The sequence below is a fragment of the Lissotriton helveticus genome, chromosome 3_1, assembly GCF_964261635.1.
Source record: "Lissotriton helveticus chromosome 3_1, aLisHel1.1, whole genome shotgun sequence".
Lineage (NCBI taxonomy): Eukaryota > Metazoa > Chordata > Amphibia > Caudata > Salamandridae > Lissotriton > Lissotriton helveticus.
Window position 1 is genome coordinate 1,908,111,240 of NC_136061.1, and position 23,191 is coordinate 1,908,134,430.

Sequence of the window (23,191 nt, forward strand, 5' to 3'; positions counted from 1 at the left end):
TGGCTGTAGTTTCTTTTTTTTTTTTTAAAAGACACACACTGACTCCCTGGCACCGTGCAAATGTCAAATGAGAAGGGCTTCACAGCCCGCCAATTAACGATTATTGTTATAAAAGGCTCTATTGTCGGCCTTCGGTGCGCCTACTTCTGTAAGTCTAAGAAACACTTGTTACACTCCCTTTCGTTTCTCCACTCCCGCTCGCTCGCCCTTAGTTAGCACTAATCTTTTTCTAATTAAAAGTGTGCCTTAATTGCCCTCGGCCTGCACAGGCTCAGGCTGGTATGTACCTTGGGCCCTTCCGCAGATGATTCGAGTGAGTGTCCCTGCCCTGGAGGAATAGGACTGTGGTGTTGCAGGCGGGTGGTGCCCCTAGGCACCGCGGGGACTCTCTCTGGCCTGCAGGGCTGGCTGCGCCACTGCAGACCGGCTGGGTCCAGGCGAGGCGGCCGCTATTTAGAACGTTTTCTGCCCTGCCTGCGGCCTCCTCACAGTGATCGGGCTGCGGCTCTCCTGACTCCTCGTGAGTTAAACGGGGGTCGGGCGGCGAGTAATATTGTCCTGGCGGCCGCTCAGCGCTGCAATCCCGCCGGGTCTGGGTCACCTGTTTTTAAAGTCAAAGTGAACAAGCTGTGAGCTGGTATGGCGGGGACGGACCCGGTCCGGTGCAAAGTGCCTGCAGCGGAGAGGTGCGGGTGGCAGCGCCATCATCGAAATTGCCGCGCTGCAAGCAAACTATCCAGCCCGCCCCCTGTTGTGTCATGGGCCGCGCTGGCGCCGCAGCGGCACCATAATCTGCCGCATTCTGTTTCCAGGGCAACAGGCCGCTCCCGGGCAGAGTGCAGTCGATACTTTTGTAGCGCTCTCAGCGCTGAGAGCTGGGCAAGTCTGCCTCTGGTTAACTGTTTAGGAACACGACGGAAGCAGGCGCACCTCTCTTGGAGCAGAGGAGAGAGCCCGGGCACAGTGACAGGCGCCGCTGGTGGCTCGCCTGGCAGCAGGTGGCAAAATGCGTGACAATGCATTTCAGTGCGGTGATGCAGATCACCGCACTGAAATGCGTGAGTGTCACACCTGTTGCGTGACGCTTGGCAGGCCTGTCATAGCCGGCGCCCCGGCACTCCCGCTGCATCCGATTCCCACAAGCTTAGCTCCGGAGCCCATGGCCACAGGAGATTGCCCGATGCCGTTCACTCGACTCCCCAGCTCTCCGCTGAGCTAAACTCTCCAGCGCCAGCCTGCACTTTCACTTTCCTTCCGCTCCGTGTGTTCGAGCAGGCCCCACCCGTCCACTGCTCCCACCGCTTTTTCAGATTTCCCTGGGGATTCCAGCCGCTCCGATCTTTCCGCCAGGGGTACAGTTGCTTTCCATACTTGTTGGGCACCGCCGGGGCCGGATTTCATTCCAGATTTTGGGCTTCCAGCATTTACGAGCGCAGAGCTCCTCTAGTGTGAAGCCATTACAGTTGGCTCCAAGCCACACCCCCTCCATTATTATTTTTAATCTCACCATGTAACCCAGGCATGATTAACAAATTCCATAACAACTGTTGCCATAGATAATTTTAACCGCTTGATGTCTTTTGGCACAATCTATCTTCCACCAACCTTCTGGATGAAAAGAGACAGTTCTCACATGGCAGTTCATTAGGCCATACCAGCTTTGTTGAGATACACAAGCTCTCCAAACAGAGCTCAGAAAGAATGCCCGTCGGGTATCGTACCCGTTGAGGAGCAGGTCCCAATGATGAAACATGCCACCTTTGAGGTGAGGTGCCCTAAAAATGGATGCCCCTGAATTAGGGAACATTGCGTGCCATTGACTGAAAACTGTCAGATAACCACAAACTATTGAAAGTTATTTACACTTTTCCAAAATGTCACACTTCTGTTGTATTGCTACATTGGCTGGGCTAAGGTCTATGACGAGGTCTCTTTCATGGTGTGGGATGGTCTGTGTGGGCTAGGTGATGTGCAGCTTGGGCTGTGTGTCTAAGTAGGAGTAAGGAGTGTGCTTCGCATCCTTTTGCAAGGCCTGCCGAGGTGGGGGTTGGTATGTTGCTATTTGGTTATATGGGGTTATTTTGAGTGGTATTAGCAGATGTTTGGGAGTGTGCTGATTATTGCACAGTGTAGTTTGTGCTGAAAAATGCATTGGGTGGCTTGTGGAGACGGTGTGCATGAGGCTTTGTTGATTGATGAATAAGGGAGTATAGAGTAAGTTGGAATCGCATTGCGTGAGGTGCGTACAAGACATTCGTAGGGTCATTTAGACCATGGCAGATGGTCCGCAATAGGAGTTGAAGACTGCCCACCCCATTTAGAGATCTCCATCGGCCTGGCAGGAATCTCTGGCCTGTAAAGGCGGCCCCACCCATGCATGGCGGCATCCTTTAAAGCACTGAATCTTCGATAAGCTGGCACCATATTTAAACTGCCCATTTGGTAAACTTTGTTATTCAGGAAAAACAAACTCCTAAAGAAGGAGTTTTATTTATTCTACTATTGAGGAAACCCTCGGGGATGTCCCCTTTTCGCCCTCTGTTCCTCTCCCTTGTTGTTACGACACCCTTTGCTTGGTAATCTGCTGCTTCTTCCCGACAGTAGTGCATGTGTGAGTGTGAAAAGAGTGACCAATGCTAGTGCAGTACCTACCATTTCTGGCGCAGGCTGCTTCCTGCCGGGCACTTCCTCTTTGGTGCCAAAACAGGATCATCCTACTCCAACACCAGTAAAGCAACAGTGTGCTGAGACAAATGGGGAGGGGCAGGACAGCAGTGATGTCACCCTAAGGATTGGGGTAGTTTCACTCATCCACATTCTGCAAAGCATAGGAACTGGGGCCTCTGCAGTCTACTAGTTTGTGTAAATGGTTGATTACTAGCATAATTGCATGTGTTTGGTGAATTGGAATGTATTTGGTGAAGATGGTTCCTGAAAAGTTAGCGCTGGCCATTTCAAACATTCTGGCTCCTCTAGCTGCCATATTGAAAGGGGGATCCAGGCAGATACATTCAGCATTCTAGTCATCAGGAGCTGCAAGAAGAGGACCAAGGATCCCCTCTCTCTCAAAAACGAGCCTAATTTAGGACATATACAGAATGTGTTATAGAATGTGTCCCCCCAAGAGGTCCTCAACTGAGCTTTATACCATTTTGCTTCGAAGTAGGACTCTCCCATTGTTTATTCTAATGGATCTTCCAAAAGTTCATTATAAATGATGTTACTGGACAACATTTTACATGGAACTCGTACCTGTGTAGACGAGGATATTTTCCTCTTAATTTGGGCATAAGATGGAGTTTGAAGTTGTGATTCTATGGGGCCTCTTCATCAAGAGTACCTTGAAACACAGCTGTGCATTAAGCGTGCTGCATAAGAGGCATCATCATCACAGTCTGCTACACACCACTTCTGTATAAGAGAACCAATGAGCAAAAGTTTGCATAAAGGTATTATAAAAAGATGAATACTGACCAGTTACTAAAATCTTCATGGTTGCACCACTCTGGATGGGATCTGTGAACACACTAGTAGTACAAAAATTACACCTTTCCATTGAAAACATTTCACTAGGCATTTTGCAAGTGTCACCTACCAGACTGTGCTAGCGGTCTGTTGGTGGCCTGTCTGTTGGTGGGTGGGATTAGAGCCCACCCATTGCATACCATTGGTTGGCAGATAATATTTTTTTTCTTAGCTTGTCTGGACTTTTCTTCCACTTCTTGTGTGTCTCCCTTGGCATGGACTCAGTATTGTTTTCTTTTGGGTTACATACTCCATATGAGTGCATGTGTTTTCTAGCTGTGTACTTCTCTTCCCTCCCTGCACTCCGTGTTGCTCTCTGTCACCCATGTGCTTCTACTCCAGTACCTACAAGTTGTGCTCACCCTTGTGCACTTATGAACCATCTGTTTATCTCCCGTGTTCTTTTCCCCCACCTGCTCCATCTTGCTCTTTCTAGCCCATTGCTTCTCCCCCGATCCTGCCCTCCATTGTTGCCTCCCGCCACCCCCACTGTCAGTGTTTCCCTAACTGACCCTCCATGTTGTTTTTCCTACCTCATCATTTGTGATGCCTCCCCACCACCTGCATCTTCTGTGATGCTCCCCAGCCATGCCTTCTGTGATGCTACCCCACCTGGGCTTCAAACAAAACAAACAAATGCTTTAGCACTAATTATTTTTTTATTTACCGATCCAACTCAATAGAAAAACACTCATGTCACTTTGTAGGTTTGGTTTCTTTAGCCTTGCTGCACAACATCTAGAAAATTATACAGTGTGGCTAAAAACCACTGGCAAAGCCAATAAGTCCTAAAGCTGAGACCTGTTGGCTTTGCCAGTGCTTACCTCTGAATGCAACATCTATATGTGATGATGAGTTTGGCAAGTTATCTCGCGTCTGAATGATTACATTCCCTATTCTATACTTTCTCTCTAAGTACATGCAGGTCTTTACATCATCTTTTCACAGTGGTTGAAAGGAGGAAACTGACCAGAAGAGCAACATGAGGTTACCTTTATTGTGACTCTTGGACCTTAGCTTGCTCTTTTTTTTGGACACTCAATCCACACCTTCCAACATAGGCCATGTATGTCCAGCCAGTTGTTTTAAAATGGGAAGAGACTCAATGACCCCAAGGGAGATGGTCACACTACTTTATTGTTTATTGGGGGAATGTAGCTTTTGATTTATGAGTTATTTTGAACCAGGTCCTGGAAGTTGGGCCAGTAGGTTGAAGCCCACTGGGCCAAGGTCAAAGCTGGGGACAGGCGGTTAAAGTCATTTGAACGCTGACTAGCAACTCCTGTGAAGACCTTTCCCTAGATGTCATGACAGACAGTACAAGCTCAATCTCTCACAATGTATGATTTTTTCCCTGCAGTTGAAAACTATCAGCTTGGCGGCCTATAATAGGGGTCAAAATTGTTTGACGTCACTTCTTGCAGTGTCATCAGGTGTCAAAGGGTGCATGTATCCTCCATTATGCCAATGCTCTTGTTTAAAATGAGCCACTGAGTGACTAGCTAGTCAAATGTCAATTATAGTCAGCAAGTAATTTTTTTTCACTTGATGTGTTGCAGATTTAATTGTAGTTGTTGCATCAGTGATAGTCCTCTGCGTCGGATCAAATGGACAAGTCTTTGCAACTTCAGCTATCAGGTAATTCTTATATATTTTACATGTATATACTTTGATGTGTGTAATTGGTAACCTGTATGGAAACAGTCACTCCAGGAAAACCTGTGTTTGTGGCCAGCGTGGATTCTATTGCACCACTGCTAGAGCTGTAGATTTCAGTTTGTGGTTTCTGAGATAACTAGCGACAGGACAAAATAAACGTCAAACTGTTCAGTTGTAAAAGCCTGTGCATGTAAAAATTAGGGGTGAGCGGAACCCGTTGAGTTTCACTCTGCGTAATTCCACGAAGTTACATCAAAACTCTGAAAAATTATGCATAGTTCCACCAATGAGTGGAAATGTGCATGTTGCACTGCTCGTGCTGCAAGTAGCGGAATTTCTGCGAGCAGTGCTGAAAAATTAGCCCGAACGGCACCATGCAGTGCGCAAATCGCGTGCCCATTTAAATTGATTTCAAAATTAGAAAATGGCTCCAGGGGATGACAAGTCATGCTCCCGCTCGCATTTCTGAACGCAAATGGGAAGACATTCTGCCATGTGGCAATGGGCGGAATATGTTCCGAACTCCCCATTACAAGATTAACACTGAGCCGCCAAATGTAGCCACTTCCCCAGGCAGAACCAAACATTCAACCCACCCCACTAAGATACCATGTTGGCTTTTAATCAAATGTGTTCGAAGTAGTTGTTAAAATGAAAGATTTAAGGCAAGCACATATAAACATAACTAGAAGTTTGCAAAAATAAATTGAGAAGATTAAACCAAAATGGACAAAAGTGGCATAACAGATTAATGTTACTTGCGTAAAATTTCTTATGAAAAGCACTGCCTCTACGTACTGTAACGCGCAGTGCAGAGATAGCAAGGATGTCATGGATCGACTGCAGACAGGGAGAATGTGTCACACGCTCCTCATTTTGGTTAGAAAGTCTGCAGCCACTGGAGTGCAAATGGCTCCTCATAGCACCATTATTTGGCTGCAATAGACTTTAGTGCCTCTGTACATGTTGCACTAATGAGGCACGAAAATGTATATCCATTTCACATATAGAAGTTGTAGTTGTGTGTGGTGCAATGCTAATTCTAGCTGATGTATTGAATGTATTGATGCCTTGTGTCCCAGGTATTTCAAAAGATGATAAATTATGTTAAAGCCTTTGCTATTTAGTTTTTTTATTTTAGTTTACCCAGAATATTGAAACTCAAAACAAAGTGCACCAAACCAATAAAACTGCTTAAATTAATGTGGATGTAGGTGCTGGATTTAGAGTCATAAACTTAACTTTTGGTGAACTGAACATAAAGAAATATTCATATAATAACATTTGTTAAAGGTAAAATTAGGATGTAAATATTAATGCTTGATGGTAGGGTTCCTTAAAATACGAATTTCTTTTTTTAGTAACGCATATATTCACTGAAAAAAAACAAAGGTTACAGGGACGTTGTAGTTAGGCTCCGATTTTAGTCGCATAAAACCATTGATATTCAGCAGTTATAGTTACCTGAGCTCACTATAACCTATGCCCCCGCAATGCACTGCTTATGACCTCTTATATGACATCACTCATGACATGTTCTATGACCTCACTCATGACATCTCAAATGACATCATTGATTACATCATTAATTACATCACTGATGACCTCATCCAAACTTTGTTTTCCCGCCTATTGGTCCATAAATTACTATGGCATTAAAGGCCTCACAGTAAGTACAATATAGCTCAGGAGATTATCAGCCATCATTCCTGCCATCACAGACACAACTCCCTTAAGTGTAGAAAGCATGCATTATGTGCAACATTGAATCTATATCATTCACTTTACAGCTAGCATAGTTCACATTAACAATCAACCACAGATATATATGAAAACCTCATTGAGTACAGTGTTCAATCTGTATACAACTGTTCACAGAAAGCCAAGTTCCTAAAAAATAATGAATGTTAGTTCCAAAACAAATGTCCTACTATGGATAGCTTTTATCTGTATCAAACACCGGAAGCTCACCGAACTTACATTGAGAAATTAAGTTGATATCAATGGAGAACTGGGTACTGAAGCAGTGATATCTTTCGGGATCATGTTCACGCTATATAAAACTTTATAAATAAATAGAAAAGGGACACAGGAACATTGGAACTTGAAGATCAATGAATGAGTTGCTTCATACTGATTCTAGCCCTGAAGAAGCGTAACTTTCGGGAAACACTTGTTGGCTGTTTATGTCACAATTGATGATGAAGAACTGTGATTAATGTATGGAGGATTGAACAACTATTTCACATTGAATTGATGAAGAATTTTTCAAGTGTGTGGAAAAAAAGAAAAACTTGAAATAAATGATTATATATGGACTTTGGCGCTGTGATATGTGTTCTTCTCAACCCATGAACTAATGTATTATTTCCCTGTGGGGGAAACTGGGAATTGAGATTTAGCGCCGGGCAAATTGTCTATTTCAAGTTCTGTATGTATATATATATATATATATATATATATATATATATATATATATAATATAGTTCATGCGATGTTATAATTGGGAATTGTAAATATATCTTACATTATAGTACCTTAGATATTCACTGAAAAAAACAGTTAAACCGAGCATAAGTCATCATAGTTACTTTATGGCCTGAGGTATAGTAACTTGAGGTAACTGTAACTGGTGAATTCCAGTGGTTTTGTTCTTTTCGAACAATGTGCTGAGTACGTTTTCCGTGGAATAAACCAAACATCCTTTGTTTCTGCTTTTCATTCCAGGGGAATCCGATTCTTGCAGATTCTCCGAATGCTGCATGTTGATCGGCAGGGTGGAACGTGGAGGCTACTGGGATCGGTTGTTTTTATTCACAGACAGGTATGTATAAAGGCATGTTAGGGGAGGAGTTAAATAAGCGCTCCAGAAAAAAATAACTGAAAAAAGATGGACATGCTAACTACACCAAAGAGGCAGTTTTGCACACATGCATATTTAAATGGCAGATTTAAACCAATTGAAGTATTTGTCGACAAAAACTCTTGAATTTAACTAAGAAATCATGTTTCGCAAAAAGAGGCTGTATGTGATACATTAACAAAATATTTACAGTTTGCTAACTTTTTTCTCATTTTAACCTGGAAATATTTGAGGACACAAGGAGTGGTTTTACCCATATTTAACATGATATCCCCAAGTATGATTTCAAACGAATAATTTTCACTAATAAATGTTAGTTTCTGGTTTAAAAAGTTCAGAAATTGTCGTTGTCATTTTGGCCTTAGAAAATAAAAAACATGCATTTATGAAGTGATTTATAACCCAAGGAATGATTGTAAAACACATTTGTTTAAAAAACATAGTACTCTTCCTTGCACATCCTGTACATTCCCGTCCTCGTCATCATGCCCTGGATTAAAGGCTGAGATGGCCAGCATTAGAGATTATGCCCGCTGTCTGGATTCAGGCTCACTGACGTCAGGGAATCTAGCATAACTAAAGAGACCCGGAACACTAGACCGCTAACCGTTTGATGCACTAACAATCACTTCCTGACTGACACACTTTCTGGTCATAAGGGCTAGAGCCAGTATTTAAAGTAATTTTGTCATGAAGCCTGTGCTTAGTAATGTGTTTTTAGTTATTTCCAGTGCTTTAAATTGGAAAACTTTTAAGTACTGGTACTCACTAATTAGACTGGGTGGGCAGTTAGGGGCGTGGCTGGGAGCGTGGCTGTGAACAAGCCATTTAACAATAGCCACATTTTTTTGTCGTCTATCAGAGGATGGTGAACTTTAAACCATTCAAACTAACATTGTGTAGCATAACAAAAAGTTAAAGATGTAGCACCGCCGAAAGGGTGCAGTCTGGATAGTTGTAAACTGTCACCATGAGACCCGCATTCTAATCCTTCTGCTTCTGGAATTGGGCCTGAGAGGGAGTAAGTGCTAGCCTGTCTCTTCCAGCTCTGCCACTACATGTTGGCATGTGACAGCAGACATAGGCACAAACGCATACCTTCAAGAAAATTAAAGACTGTATTTGAGGCGATCTTCAATTTATTTTTTGTTATAAATCGGCTGCTGTCCAGTTTGTGTTCTTTGTCTCAGCTCACTACCTCCTTATTCAGCCAGGTCACCGAACACTCAGCTCCCAATACGTACATTAGCAGACATGGCAAGCATCAGCTTCTGTGTCATACTTGCAGGGGCTAATTTCTGTCAGTTTGATATTGCCTGAATTTGGCCAATGGGCATCAGAGCACTTTACATGACAATCAGAACATTTGCATTAAAGCTTACTTTTTTCAGTACCACTGGTTAAGTGGGTTGTCCAGAATCACAGGATAATGAGCCGATGTCGGGATTCGAACCTGGTTCTCCAGTTTCACTTTTGGCAGCTCTGGCCACATCCTCATTCTTGCTCCGATGCTAATTAGAACCTAACACTGCAGGAGTAACCCAGCGCAGGAAAACACTACCCGTTGCTTGCCAGAGCGGCACAGAAACACGTTCCATCTGAAATGGTCATTTTCAGTAGTTTTTGCGTTGCAAGTACCCGTACTTTAGGGGCTGAGCCCTGCTGCGTCTGGAAGTACTGGTACTCTCCTTACCCAAAAAGAAGGTCCGGTACTCGGGGGAGAAAACTGAGAAGTGCCAGTACTCCGTACCGGGAGTACCAGCCCATTTAGAACACTGGGTATTGTGACTGTATACTTCATACAAGTCAACACCCATTTACTCACCTGATAAGTCTTTTTCCCTTCTTGGTACCCTCGCATTATTTCACTTCTTCTTTCTGTGTGTATTTGGTTATGCTCCATCCCCTCTGGTCTCCTCTCTCTCTCTTACCTTCTTCGCTACTGGCTGATCTGCTTTGTAGTGGCATCCTAGGGTTTCCCTTCGGTATCTTTGTCTGCTGTGGTCTTGCCATGGCAACATCCACTACTAAAACCAGTAAGTCTTTAATAGTTCACTCCAGCCTGTAACCGTATTCATACCTAGGGCCTCCCATTTATTCTGCAGCTGGTTGAGTGACGTACCATTCCTACAAACCCTGAGGTTGCCTTGTGTCACACTTGTGAAGTGAGTAGAACTGGAGTACTATATGCTAGGCCTGCACTTATGTGACTGAAAACCAAAATAATCCCTCTTAAACCATTTCACAAATCCATTTAAGCGATTTTGCCAATATGAATGCGTAAATGTATTTGAACAAAAAGACGATCCTAATCTTGATGAAGTAATTATCTTAGCTAAAAGAATTGAACATTCGTTGGCTTGTGTGAAAGTCATTAAGAAAAGGGAGAATGGAAATCTTCAAGAAACGCATCAAGAGAAAGTTCAAGCCATTGACTAAAAACCCACAAAATCTTCCTCTTCAAAATCTTCTTTGAAAGAAAATGATCCAACCAGGAGGTGTCTCACTTCTAATTACTTCTTGTCTAGTTCCAGATGGAAAGATGATTCTAGGGTCAAATGTTTCCGCTGTGATCTCTATGGTCATCTTACTAACGATAAATCCCATCCTCGTCGCCAGTGTAATGAGGTGATGACTCAGGATTGAATTTGAATACATGAATCTTCTTTATTTCAGGAGTAGAAAGTAAACGTCCCAGCACTGGTGATCCAGCAGCAACTGCCTCTGGAGAACTTGGTAACCAGGGTAACCTGTCATCAACACAATCTAAATTCTACACTAGCTCACCAAGTACGAGACACACACCATTAAAGGGATATTACAGCTTGATTTGCAAGTGCAAAGAAATCACAAAAGGTGAATGTGCACTCAAGTTACTCCCTTGTCATTTTATCGGAAGAAGAGTTTAGATTTTGCAAGGATAAATATCCCACCAGCGGTAGGGGAGGGGACTTTGCAGGGAGTGTGCACAGTGTGGATAGATTGCTAACACCTTGGTGGATATTCACAAACTTCTCATAGAAATCATATAAAGTGCAGTAGCACCAGTGCGAAGTAAGTTTAACATTTGCAGTAGCACACTGTGTAGAATTCCACATTTCGAACTGCCTCCGAATAGATGAAATTAGGAATTGGAAAAGCCATTCCAGGTAAACTTTTGGAAACCACTGACTGTTGCAGGTTTCGAGGAGTACTCGTGAAACCCTTAGTGATGACTGAAATTCGTACATTTGCACCCTTGAGAAGTAGTGAACAAGCAGGCGTGGAGTTAGGATTTTCCTTCTGAATTAGGATATTGGTCATTGTCTTAGTCTATTTGACTTGTAAACAAATCATATAATTTACTGCCTTGGGACTTTGGGCAGAGTGGGCATGCAGTGACTAAATGAAAGTGGTGGATGGTGCTGTAGGCCTGAAGAAAGGCAAGTACATGCTCCCTCCCACACTCACATGCACCATCACACACCCAAAGAGTGCTATTTATAGCACAGCACCACAATAATCTTCCAATGAACATTAGAGTGCATTCAGCCTTCCATGTTACTAACCTGATTGACCGTGCTACTCTATGCCCCTAACTTTACACAGTTCCTTTTTCTACTGTACCTCATTAGCGCCTCCTGCTAATTTGCATTTAGCCCCTTGCAAATGTGCACCAGTACTGCCATGACTGACTTGACGATGCCCAGTGACCTGTTAACATTGTGACTAACCGATTGCATAACTTTGTGGCCAACTAAGGTAACTGACTTAGTCATTACTTGAGTCTCCATGCCCCCATTTATCTGCAGTTTTTGAATATTGTGAAAATGTCAATTTAGCCTCATGTAAATATGATGTTTCTGATTTGGAAAACTTCACTGAAAAATGGAAAACGTTTTGGTGTTTGCATTAATTCATCGTACTTCTGTCATGTACAAGTGTTGTAAGCTTTTCACTTTTTAATTGGAAGATTACAATAATGTTTTGTTTCGTTTTCTTCCACATCCAGGAACTGATAACAACTTTGTACATTGGCTTTTTAGGCCTAATATTTTCTTCGTATTTTGTGTATCTTGCTGAAAAAGATGCAGTGGACAGCGATGGAGGTACCCAGTTCGGAAGTTATGCAGATGCCCTGTGGTGGGGAGTAGTAAGTAGTCACGGTGCAGTGTATACCATGACGGCATTTGCGTGCGTTATACATCATATGAATATAAGACTGCACATATGATAATATAGCTTGGTACTTGGAGCACTGAAGCAGCCACATGACATGCACAGTAATTTAGGGACCCGTTCTATAGTGTGCACTAATAACTAGATTGGATTTCGATGTCTTATAAAGGAAGTCCTACATAGAGCTAGCTCACGCGATCTTGCTTCAATTGTGCGCCCCAATCATAATAAATAGACTCTCTAAAGTTATGAAAATGGCACAAATGTTGTTTTATACTAAGATCTACGTGCATGGGTCTCCACATTTGAACCTGACATAGTTTTTTCAATATGACAAAAGTATACTCCGGTTCAATATGGCTGTATGGATTTACACAAGCCAATTGAATGACTCTTACAGACATATTATGATTGGGACATACAATTTATTTGTTTTGTTGCCTTGAAAAAGTCATGAGGTATTTCCCTCACTGACAAAACACGTGTTGACTGGCTATAAAAAATAAAGGAAGAGACTAATGGCCCAAAACAATAAAATAACTATTTAGTTTTTTCTATAACTTCAAACCAAGGTCACGTGTGCTAGAGCTATGTATCCTTTGTCTGATTTTCCGAATCAGGTTACAGAAATTAGGGTGGTTCACTTCCTCCTCTTTAAGCACTGCATATATAGATCATTTCAAGTTTTTTAACATATAATAGTGGGGAAAGTCTCGTAGCTCCAAATACCAATCAAACCATCCTTTTACAATGGAAGTCATTAGTGCCAAAGTTAATTTACTCTTTTGATCAACTCTCCTAGTGTGAGCGTAAGACTGCCCCTCTGGCATTAAAACGTTACCTGTGGTGGGAGCTCAACACACTGCAATACTATAGTGAATAAGGATGTGTGACACTTATCTTTTTTATGGCATTTTCTTCTACAATTTATCCTATTGGAATATTCTGCTAGGTGGGAGGTCCCACAAACCTTTTAACTCAATGTGCAGCCTTTTCAAAGATGCACACTTTGTAGTGTGGGCCACTAATCTTTAGGGCTCATGTAGGCAGCGCTTGTGCTGTCTCTTCGAGACATGCTGTGTTCAGAATATGGGCTTGAAGCTCCACCCATCTTTTCTATTTGCTCCTCACACTGTCTTTAGTAAATACCGGCTTTTCTGTGAAATAGCTTACTAGTCCCTCCTTTTCAAATTTTGTAACCTTCCATAAAGACTGCCCCTGTTACATGGGCGCTTATGCTACATGTTATTTATTTACACTTGAAAGCATTTTTTTTAGCTGTCCTCGTGGAGCGTTCATGCTCAGCTGCAACTCGCTCATCTCCACGGCTGCTTCCTCTGCCCCTCTGCTTGTTATTTGAAGGAACACACTTTTTAACGATACTCCATCAGTGCTCCCACTCAGTTTCTGCTGGCTTGTCTCCTCAGATGCCTCTTCCTCCCCCTGCTTGTTATTTGAAGGAACATGCCTTTTAACAACACTCAAGCAGCCCTCATGCTCAGCTGCCGCTCGCTCGTCTCCTCTGCTGCATACTCGATGTTGCAGGAGTATTTTTGCAGACGGTATAATCATTTAGCCATATAAGGTTTGCTTTATTTTCACACTAACCCCTTCCCTGCTTATGACGGAACCACGCTGTCATGAGCCACGGGTGGCGTGTGCTCATGACGGCGTGGTACCGTCGTGCTGCGGCCGCTCCACCCAAGCGGCGTTAATTCCCCGCCTGTGCAGGCGAATTAATGAGCAGGCGGGCCGTGACGGAACCACGCCATCATGAGCACACGCCGCCCGTGGAACATGACGGCATGGTTCCGTCACGAGCATAGCAGCAACGCGCTCGCCCACCAGCGCCGCGGCAGAATTTGGGCCTACGGCCAAGGGGTTAATTGAAGACTGCGTGCCTTTCAATGACACTCGAGCAGCGCTTACACTCAGCTGTCGCTCGCCCACCTTGGCTGCCTTCTCCTCCCCCTGCTTGTTATTTGAAGGAACACGTCTTTTAACGACACTCGAGCAGTGCTTCGCTCAACTCCCACTCGCTCCTCTCTTCGGCTGACTCCTCCTCCCCCTTGCTTGATATTTGATGGCTGCACACCTTTAAATGGCTAGAAGTCCACGGCAGATACAAAAAAACTATAAATAAACGGGGCATGCCATATCTCCCCATGGAGTGCCCTCCAACTCGCCACCACCCATCCATTGCATGTCATCCTTCATTGCAATATAGCCAGGTTCGAGTGCATTAAGTTAACCATGTTGTTCCTTCTTACATTTCACATGCTTTACTTAATCATACATTCCCTATGAGTGTTTTCTTTTTCCACAATGTTGGTCCTCTTTTTTCCAGACAGCATATTACTCATCTCCCCTCCCTTATTTAATTTGTATTTATTTTTATTTAAATTACTTATATAGCGCTCTGCCACCTAGCAGGTATCCTGGTGCTTTATTACTCATCAATGAGACTGTGGATGCCCTACAGTATGTCGGTATTCCGCACTTATCGGACTAGGTTTCAAGTCTTGAACTGCACTCTAATTTTTGGGGAAAAAGCCATGGTTTAAGCCTCTTCCTGATTTGCGTTAAATCAGCAGAAAGGTTAAAGGTTGTTGGGAGTTAGTTTCATAATCAAGCTGCTTCAATGATGAATGTTCGTCCCCCTAGTCTGGTATTTCTAAATCTGGTTACTCTAGTCATTTTCCCTGAAGACGAGTGTAAGTTCCTGTTAGGGACATGCCATTTTAGTCTTTTGTGCGGGGAATTGGTCCCATACCATGCAGAGCTTAAAACCAATGTAGAGAGATTTAAAAAGTACTCTTTGTTTAGTGGCAGCAGACGTATCTCTTTTAAAGTCTGGGATGCAGAGAACCGTCTCGGCCTGTTTAAGGCCAATTTGGCTACCACTACTTGAACTCTCTGAAGTTGCTTATTTAGGTACTTCGGCGCTCCGAGCAGCAGGGCATTGCAATAATCCAACCTACTCAGGATCGCACTGCGTACTACTAGCGCTCTAGATTCATTGGAAAGCAAAGGGAGGATCTTTTGCAGTCCTCTGATTAGGGTAAAGCAAATTCCAGCCATTTTGTTGACATGAGCTTCTAAGCTGAGCTTCCTATCAAACATTACGGCCAAGTTTCGGACCGTCTCAGAAGGCACAAGAGTCTTGTCTGAAGTCCCGGGCCAGAAGTTGGGTGGAAGAGGGGTTAGGACTTTGGACGCTAGACAGCATAAAATCTCTGTCTTGTCTCCATAAATGAAATGAAATGAAAAATTGCACTTGTATAGCGCATAACTACCCGGAGGCCTCGCAGCGCTAGTGACTAAATTGCTTAACGCGGGCTCAAGGTAGATCAGTAGGATTTGGCGAACAAGTGCGTTTTCAAAGCTTTCCTAAAGGGCATGAGATTACTGTTTCCTCGGATAGAAAGGGGAAGGGAGTTCCAAAGTCTGGCCGCCGAGTGAGAAAAGGAGCGGCCGCCCCAGCGGGCTCTATTGATTTTAAAAGAGGTAGCCAGCTGGAGGGTGCCAGAGCGAAGGAGGCGAGATGGAACATAGGGCGTGACCATGGAGTGCAAAATTGCCGGGCCTACTCGATGAAAGGATTTGTGCAAAAGAGCAGACGGGGGGATTACCAAGAAGGATAATGTCTGTCTTCTCCCCGTTAAGTTTCAAACAGGAAGCTTGCATCCACCTGGCAACAGCCTCTAGACAGGGACCTAAGGTGTTGGATGATCCTTCTGAGTGGTCTAACGAGACCACCAGCTGTGTATCATCCGCGTAGGTGACAATACGCACACCAAAGGGATGTACTATCCTGTCCAGAGGTTCCATGTAGGCATTGAATAGGGTGGGACTCAGGGAGGAGCCCAGAGGGACCCCGCACCTGAGTGGATGTTTGGGAGAAGTTACCTCACCCTCAAAGACCTGAAAGAATCGCTCGCTCAAGAAGGATGCCAGCCATTCCAGGGCCGCGCCCGACACGCCCATGCCCGCCAATCGTTGTAATAGCGTGGCATCGTTGACCGTGTCGAACGCGGCGCTAAGGTCTAATAAGATGATGGCTACCTTTCCTCCCCGATCCAGTATGGCTCTTGCTTCTTCCGTTACCGCTAGAAGAGCGGTTTCGGTTCCGTGTTGAGGACGAAATCCTGTCTGGGAGGCACGCAACAGACCATTGGATTCCAAATAGTCCGTTAAGATGTTATTAGCGTGCCTCTCAAGCAGTTTACTCAGCCACGGAAGTAACGAAATAGGGCGATAGTTAGCCAAATTCCTCTGGTCCAGGGTGAGCTTTTTCAGCAATGCCCTCACCATAGCACACTTCCAGGAAGATGGAACAGATTTGGAAACAATGGAAGTGTTAAGAACTTCTAAGATGACTGGACGAATAACGTCCAGGACCTTGATGAGGGTCTGAGGGGGTGCTTGGTCATTAGGCAACCCAGAGGTGACCTTAGAAATTAATCTGTCAAGACCACAGACATCGAGGAGTGGAATTGTATCAAGCCCACAAGGGACCGAGGAGTCAGAGATTTCGGGTGTGGAAAATCCTGGATCGTCCTTGGGATTACTAAATGAGGAGTATATGGTCTGAATTTTTTCAGAAAAGAAAACAGCCAGCTCATTGCAGCGGTCTTGCGCGCCTTCAGCAGAAGGACGCTCGGCAGAAGGTGAAATGAGGGACTTTGCTATCTTAAAAATTTCCCTTGGGGCGTTGGCCGCTGCATTGATTTTCCCTTCGTAAAAGAGAACTTGTGCCATCCTGATCTCCGATTTATAAAGCTTTATTGCAGCCCTATATTCAGCTTTCATAGGCTGAGAATGGTCCTTCCTCCAGGCTCTCTCAAGTTTACGGCACTCAAGTTTTATAGACCTAAGGGCAGGTGTATACCATGGTGCAACTTTGGGTCTTCTTATGGATTTACAAGGGCATTTAGGAAAGACCTGGTCAAGAGTACTGGAGATCCAGTTGTCAAAGTTATTAGTGGCCGATGCGGGATTAGTGGCCATCCTCGGTGGATCTCGGGCAAGGGCAGCTATCCAATCAGGGAGGGAGAGTGAAGACCATTTCCTTCCCAGGTGCTTGGCAGGGTCTTGAAAGGAGGAGGGAGGATTAGAGAGCCAGGTAAAAGGTATTAAAAAATGGTCCGTCCAGGGTAATGGGACCGGCGTCTCTACAATAAGGTCTATGTTACTATAAATGTGATCAAGAAGATGTCCCCTATTATGGGTTGCCAGATGGCCCCTTTGACAAAGATCAATCGCTTGCAAGTTAGAACGTAGGTTATTGGCTGACGTATCATGGGGGTCATCAAGATGGAGATTGAAATCCCCAAGCAAGGTAAAATTAGACGAGGTCAGTGCAACACTTGCAGTGAGGTCAGTGATCGTAGTGATAAAGTTATTAAGGGTGCCTGGTAAACCAAAATACCAGAGAAAGTGATGGTGGGGGAAAAATCTAACGAGAAGTATAAACTCTCGCAGGCCGGTGAGGTAGTTGGAATAACATGACACCTAAAGCTATCTCTATATATTATGGCCAAACCACCACCTCTCCCAGACTGACGGTCAAGTCGTTTGAGGGTATAGCCTTGAGGTGTTAAACTGCAATGTGTTGGACTTAAGCCAGGCCCTAATGTTCTGCATCCACTAGTGGAATGTGTCCAGTGGCAGTGATTGATCTCCTTCCAAGGACCGGATCAGTTGGGTATCATTGGCGTAGTTAACCAAACCTTGTACGATTTGATGAGTGACATCAGTCAGATGTTAAAAAGTATAGTATGGGACTAATTGAAGACCCTCGTGGGACACCATGTTTGATGCCCCTATATTCAGAATGGTGGGATAGCTAGAGCCTGCTGTCTATTGAACAGGCAAGAATGCAGCCACTTCGCCACTGTGCCCCTGATTCCTATGAAGGAAAGCTCAGGAGGGAGGATGCCATGGTTGACCGTATCCTAAACAATTTCCCATTTTCTGGTTCTCCAGCACCACCAGCTCATTCAAATGGCAATAGCGCTATGCAAAAATGATCACTCCACTGACAATTAAAAATACAATAAAAGTAAAAATCGTTGTCATTCTCAAAGCCAAGAGTGCCAACTTTCAGGAATGAGAGACTAATTGCACTGAAAATGCTTGTCTTAAAAGCTTCAAGGCGCACATCCATTTTGATATTTCTGTTGGTGAAAAGGGACTAGAGTATCCACCCCTACGATTCATTATTGTGGAGTAAGCATAAGAATTGCTTTTAACATACTAATATTGTTCAAAATGTTATTTGTTTAATGTTTGTATCAAGCAAATACTGCTTTAAAACACCTTAAAAGCACTTTAAAGAGACTACAGGGAGTGGAATTACAGCAATGAGAGCTGTGATGGGGACAAAGCCCTGGAAAAAATGACAGTGCCTGAAGGTTATGAATGAAAATGTCTGCAGAATGTGGACTACCCGGTTTCCCATTGAGAATTATGGACATCATTGGCCTTGAGGGCAAAAACACTTAAAATAATTTAGAACATAAACAGTTTTTTGGTTTGATGCAATCCAAGCACTAGGTTGCAAATGTTGTTTAACACAGTCTAAAACATTTGCTTAGTGTTAATAGGTGTGTGCAAATGTAAAGGTTGCCCAGCGAAGTAGGCAAACTTTGTCTTTGCAAAGATAGTCTAAGTGTCCTGTTCTGCTTCACCTGACCATATGCGTGGACTCTGCATACCAAGCCCTGTGGAACATCAGGGTGCAATCAATTAAGTTCCCTGTTATCACTCTGGACTGCGACATAGCTCTGAGTGGCAGGAGAGAAACACAATAGCACCATTAGCCACCGCTTCCCATTCCTCCTCGCCAGAATTTGTGCCCTGACACGTATGGCAAAAGGAACTATTGATGAACAGAATGCTGAACATGCAAACATTCACCCCCAGTCACAAAGATCTGGGTTTAATCCATCGTTCTTTTGCTCACCGTGCCACACCAGTTTGGACCAAGCCATATGCAAATCGGTCTTGACCCTGCTCAAGCCCGAACTGCCACGTCTGAGAGCAGGAAAACAGATGCTGATGGACTTTCTCTCAGCCATGAGTAGCTCCCCTTTATGACTAAACATTAGGTTCCTGCCGTATGGCCGACTTTGAGGTCTATGGCTTGTGCAGGCATCTTTCTTTTCGTAGCCTGCAACACCGTAACCACAAGGGATAAAAGGTAGAAGATGTATTGCTACTTCCATCGGTCATAACACAATTATCACTATGAATCTAAGAATTGCATGTCGGTTGAATAAAACAGATGTAGTCTGGTCACCTAATTAGCTCTTAACTCTTTCACATTAGCTCTTTCTGTGCCCAGTGGCCTAGAAGAAACATAACTGAGTTATGGAAACTGTAACTAGAATTCTTAACAGCTAAACTCCTGATAGTAAAATTAACAAACCGACTTAATGCTTCAAATGTTACTGTGAACGAAGCAGTCTGTCTGTCCAGAGAACTTAGGCTTCTGAAACTTCCCTATGTTTCCAGGACCCATTGCTCCTCCTGGTTATGCTCTGTATACTGAGAACGCACCCGAGGCGCTGCTGTTTGACTCGTACCTTGGATGTGGCGTGGGCGCAGGTTAAAGTATGTGGCCCAGCCCTTACATACATCATCACGTATGCGCATGTCTACTGAAAGGTGTTGGTGCCAGGAGCTTCATGACATGTATGTGCCCACGTCATCATAATTTTTCAGGTTTTTTTGCAGATGCTGTGCCTATTTTTTTCATCCCTCACAGGCTGGGCACTCTGAACCTAGAGTTATCCAAGGAGTGCCTTAGAAACCTGAAAGATAATATCATTCCTTGGACTCGCGACTTGCAAAAACTTTGACAGTGCACTTCACCACTGACCTTTACATACGCTGTGAATACACAACTCTGATCTCTATACCAGGGTTGATGTGAAGAAGAGCTTCGACACAGAGTCCTGCAGTGTAGATCAATGGCTGTTTTTGTGGAGACCAATGTGCATTTGAAGAGTAGCATCAAAGAGTGTCAGAATGCAGAGTAAAAAGAGCGTAGAAACCAAAACTGATTGTTCGGCATTAACCTGTGCCAGTAAAACCATTATCAACCCGAAAGGGGCTTTGATGAAGCTGTAGAAATAATTAAATAATTCATAGGAGGTCTATTCTAACCAAATTATAACAAACTGGATGAGGTACTGCATCCTCAAAATAAAAATATCCGTGGAAAATCTGAGGTTAACTGTTTTCCTCCTCCGGAACCTCCTCAGTGCACCTCTGACACATTGATGGTACCGATGGCCACTTTGAAATTTTGTGAGCGACCTAGCCTATACAAACCATGTGTAAATCACTGATAGCTAGGATCTGTATAATGGGCAAAGAATCGGAGCCTGTGTATACAACTAGGGGGACAAGGCAGGGATGTCCCTGTTCCCCGTTGTTATTTGCCCTGTACATTAATCCGTTCTTGACAATGTTGGAAAAGCGTTATATGATCAGCTCTATGTTCTGTGGGCAGTACCAGACACAGGTCTGAGCCTACCACCCCCCGCCCGCCGGCCGAGACACCACACTTAAAATGGTGTCTCTGCCGCGTACCCGGCCGGATATCCAAACCCAGCCCAAAAGGAGCCCAACAAAGCCCCGCCCCCCAGCCCAAAAGCTACTAGACAACCAAACCCGTCCCCGGGCGGCGCCAACTCCACCCCCCCTCCCTTTCCCAGGCCCCAAATTCCCCCGGGCGGGGCAGGCCTCCCTTCGGTCGGCCGCCCCCCCAGGACCCCCATTGTGGTAGCGACGTCGGATCCAGCGCAAGCGATTTTAGAGATAGAACGGCTGGCTCATATTTTCGGGGAGGTATCAGGTTATAAATTAAGCTCAACGAAAACACAAATAGAATGTACCAAAGTGGCTTGCCTCTGAGATTGTCGGGTAACTTAGGAAGTCACGTATTTAGGTATTAAAATTAGGATGTGCCTACAGGACTTAATAGAGGTCAATTGTGGAGGTATGTTGGCCGGATTTAAACAGCAATTGGATCGGCTGGAGTGCTTGCATCTTTCACTTGTTGTGAGGTGCAATGTACTTAAGATGGATATCCTCCGCAAAGTTTTGTATTACTGTAGGGCAGTACCACTAGAGCTAACACGAACACAGCTACAGAAACTACAATCCATGTGTGATAGGTTCTTGTTGGGGCAAAGGAAATCTCAGAGGGCATTTAAATTTATGATGTTGCCACGTAATCGTGGGGGCTGGACCATCTTTAATTTTAATTTTTATTATTATGCATGTCTCTCTTCAGAATATGAGGATATTGTTAACAGGGGAGGAAGTGGGTACATTGGCTGAGACACCTTCAATATATCAGATGCTGTTGGGGTCAGCAGATCGAAATTGTTTATTTAAGAGACAAGCTATTACAAGAAACATGGTTTAAACATGGTTTAAGGTAGTGATGGCAGCATATAAGGTATGGAAGGCAGTACGGAGGATGTTAGAAATTTCGGAGATACGTTTTTATGCCCCTACTATTGCTACGATAATGGTGCCCGCTATATTTTGGGATCTTAGGACGGGTAAATGGAGAGCTAAGGGGTTAAGGCAAGTAGGAGATGTATTTGAAAAAGAATGGATCACGCCATTTTCATCTTTAGTAGACAGCCTCCAAAAAAACGACTTCTTTAAATATCTGTAAATACGAGATTTTCTATGGAAACATCAGAAGCAGACGGGGATGAAGACTAAACCTTTAGTTGAGGCAGTTAAGCATACAGCGAAAATAGGGGCTCTGTATGATGTGTTAATGGAGACTCAGCAGGATGATTTGGAAGCCCAAGATAGGAAATGGTGTGTACGGCTAGGACAGGAGGGGGTGTATATGCAACAATTTATAGATATAGCGGGAACAATTTTGATTTTAGCTAACTTGAAGGCCCAACATTTCAAGTCATTATTTAATTTGTATCATACACCGGCGAGGATGATGACATGGGGGAGATCAAATGATGGGAAGTGTTTTAGATGTGCAATGGAGAAGGCCGATATCACGCATATTTTTTATGCTTGTATTTACCTAACTCAATGTAGGGGGCATATTGAGGGATTTTTGTCTGAAATTACAGGGGCGGATATTCATATAACAATGGATGTTATGTTAACAGGAGTTGGAGATATCCTAAAGCAGGGCCAACCGGGGTATCCATGTAGATATCTAATATTTATGGCTGTGGCGGCAGCACAACTATGTGTTGCATCAGTTTGGCTGCAGCAAGAGTCCTCCTAGTTTGAGATGTGGCAAGCTAAATTGTATAACTTTTTAAATTTGGAATTCAGCCTCTACTTTCTAAAATCAACGAAAAGACAAACATTGGGCACCCAGATTTGGGGGCCCATAATAGAGCATATGAAATTAGTTTGTCTTCTAGGAAGCTTTTGCCATACCTGGTGGGTAATTGTTAGCCACAATGTTGTATAGTCTCTATGTTGTGCAGACTTAGTGGCTGATTTTTTAAAGTTTCTAATGCCTGGGGTTAAAGTATGTATGTAACTGATCTTGATTGCCATTTGTTATGGATTGAGAAATAAAAAATAAAAAAATTGTGAGCGACCTAGCCTTTATGTACTCTGAGTCCTGAATTCACAGTCATGTGAGCAGGAAACAATGTCTAAATGCATGGTTGAACAGTTAAGGGTGTCTTTTGATCTCGGCTAGACAGTGAATGCGCTGATTCGAAGAGACATGTTTTCAATCTATGGACTACAGCCTGCCCATAGGCTTACCATTTGCTTGCTCCATCTCTGCTCTCATATGCTTTATCCCCATTTGTCCATGACATGCATACATCATGCCTCCTGTGTTTATCCCTCCCCAGAGCATTGACCAAATTCTTGTGTCCATCTACTGCTACCATTTTAGTAGTTACTTTTTTCTGTGTTTGTGGACTCCACCCGAGTGCTCATACTTTCACTCACTCCATCCTC

General features: G+C 43.9%; 1 protein-coding gene across 1 annotated transcript in view; it reads left to right on the plus strand.

Annotated features, from left to right (window-relative positions):
- KCNQ1 (potassium voltage-gated channel subfamily Q member 1) overlaps positions 1-23,191 on the plus strand; it is a 1,107,170-nt gene that overhangs the window by 669,283 nt on the left and 414,696 nt on the right. The window contains exons 4-6 of the mRNA XM_078682891.1: positions 5,085-5,163; positions 7,912-8,008; positions 12,039-12,179. Of these exons, the coding sequence (XP_078539017.1) occupies positions 5,085-5,163; positions 7,912-8,008; positions 12,039-12,179 (317 nt within the window). The remainder of the gene's footprint in view (positions 1-5,084; positions 5,164-7,911; positions 8,009-12,038; positions 12,180-23,191) is intronic.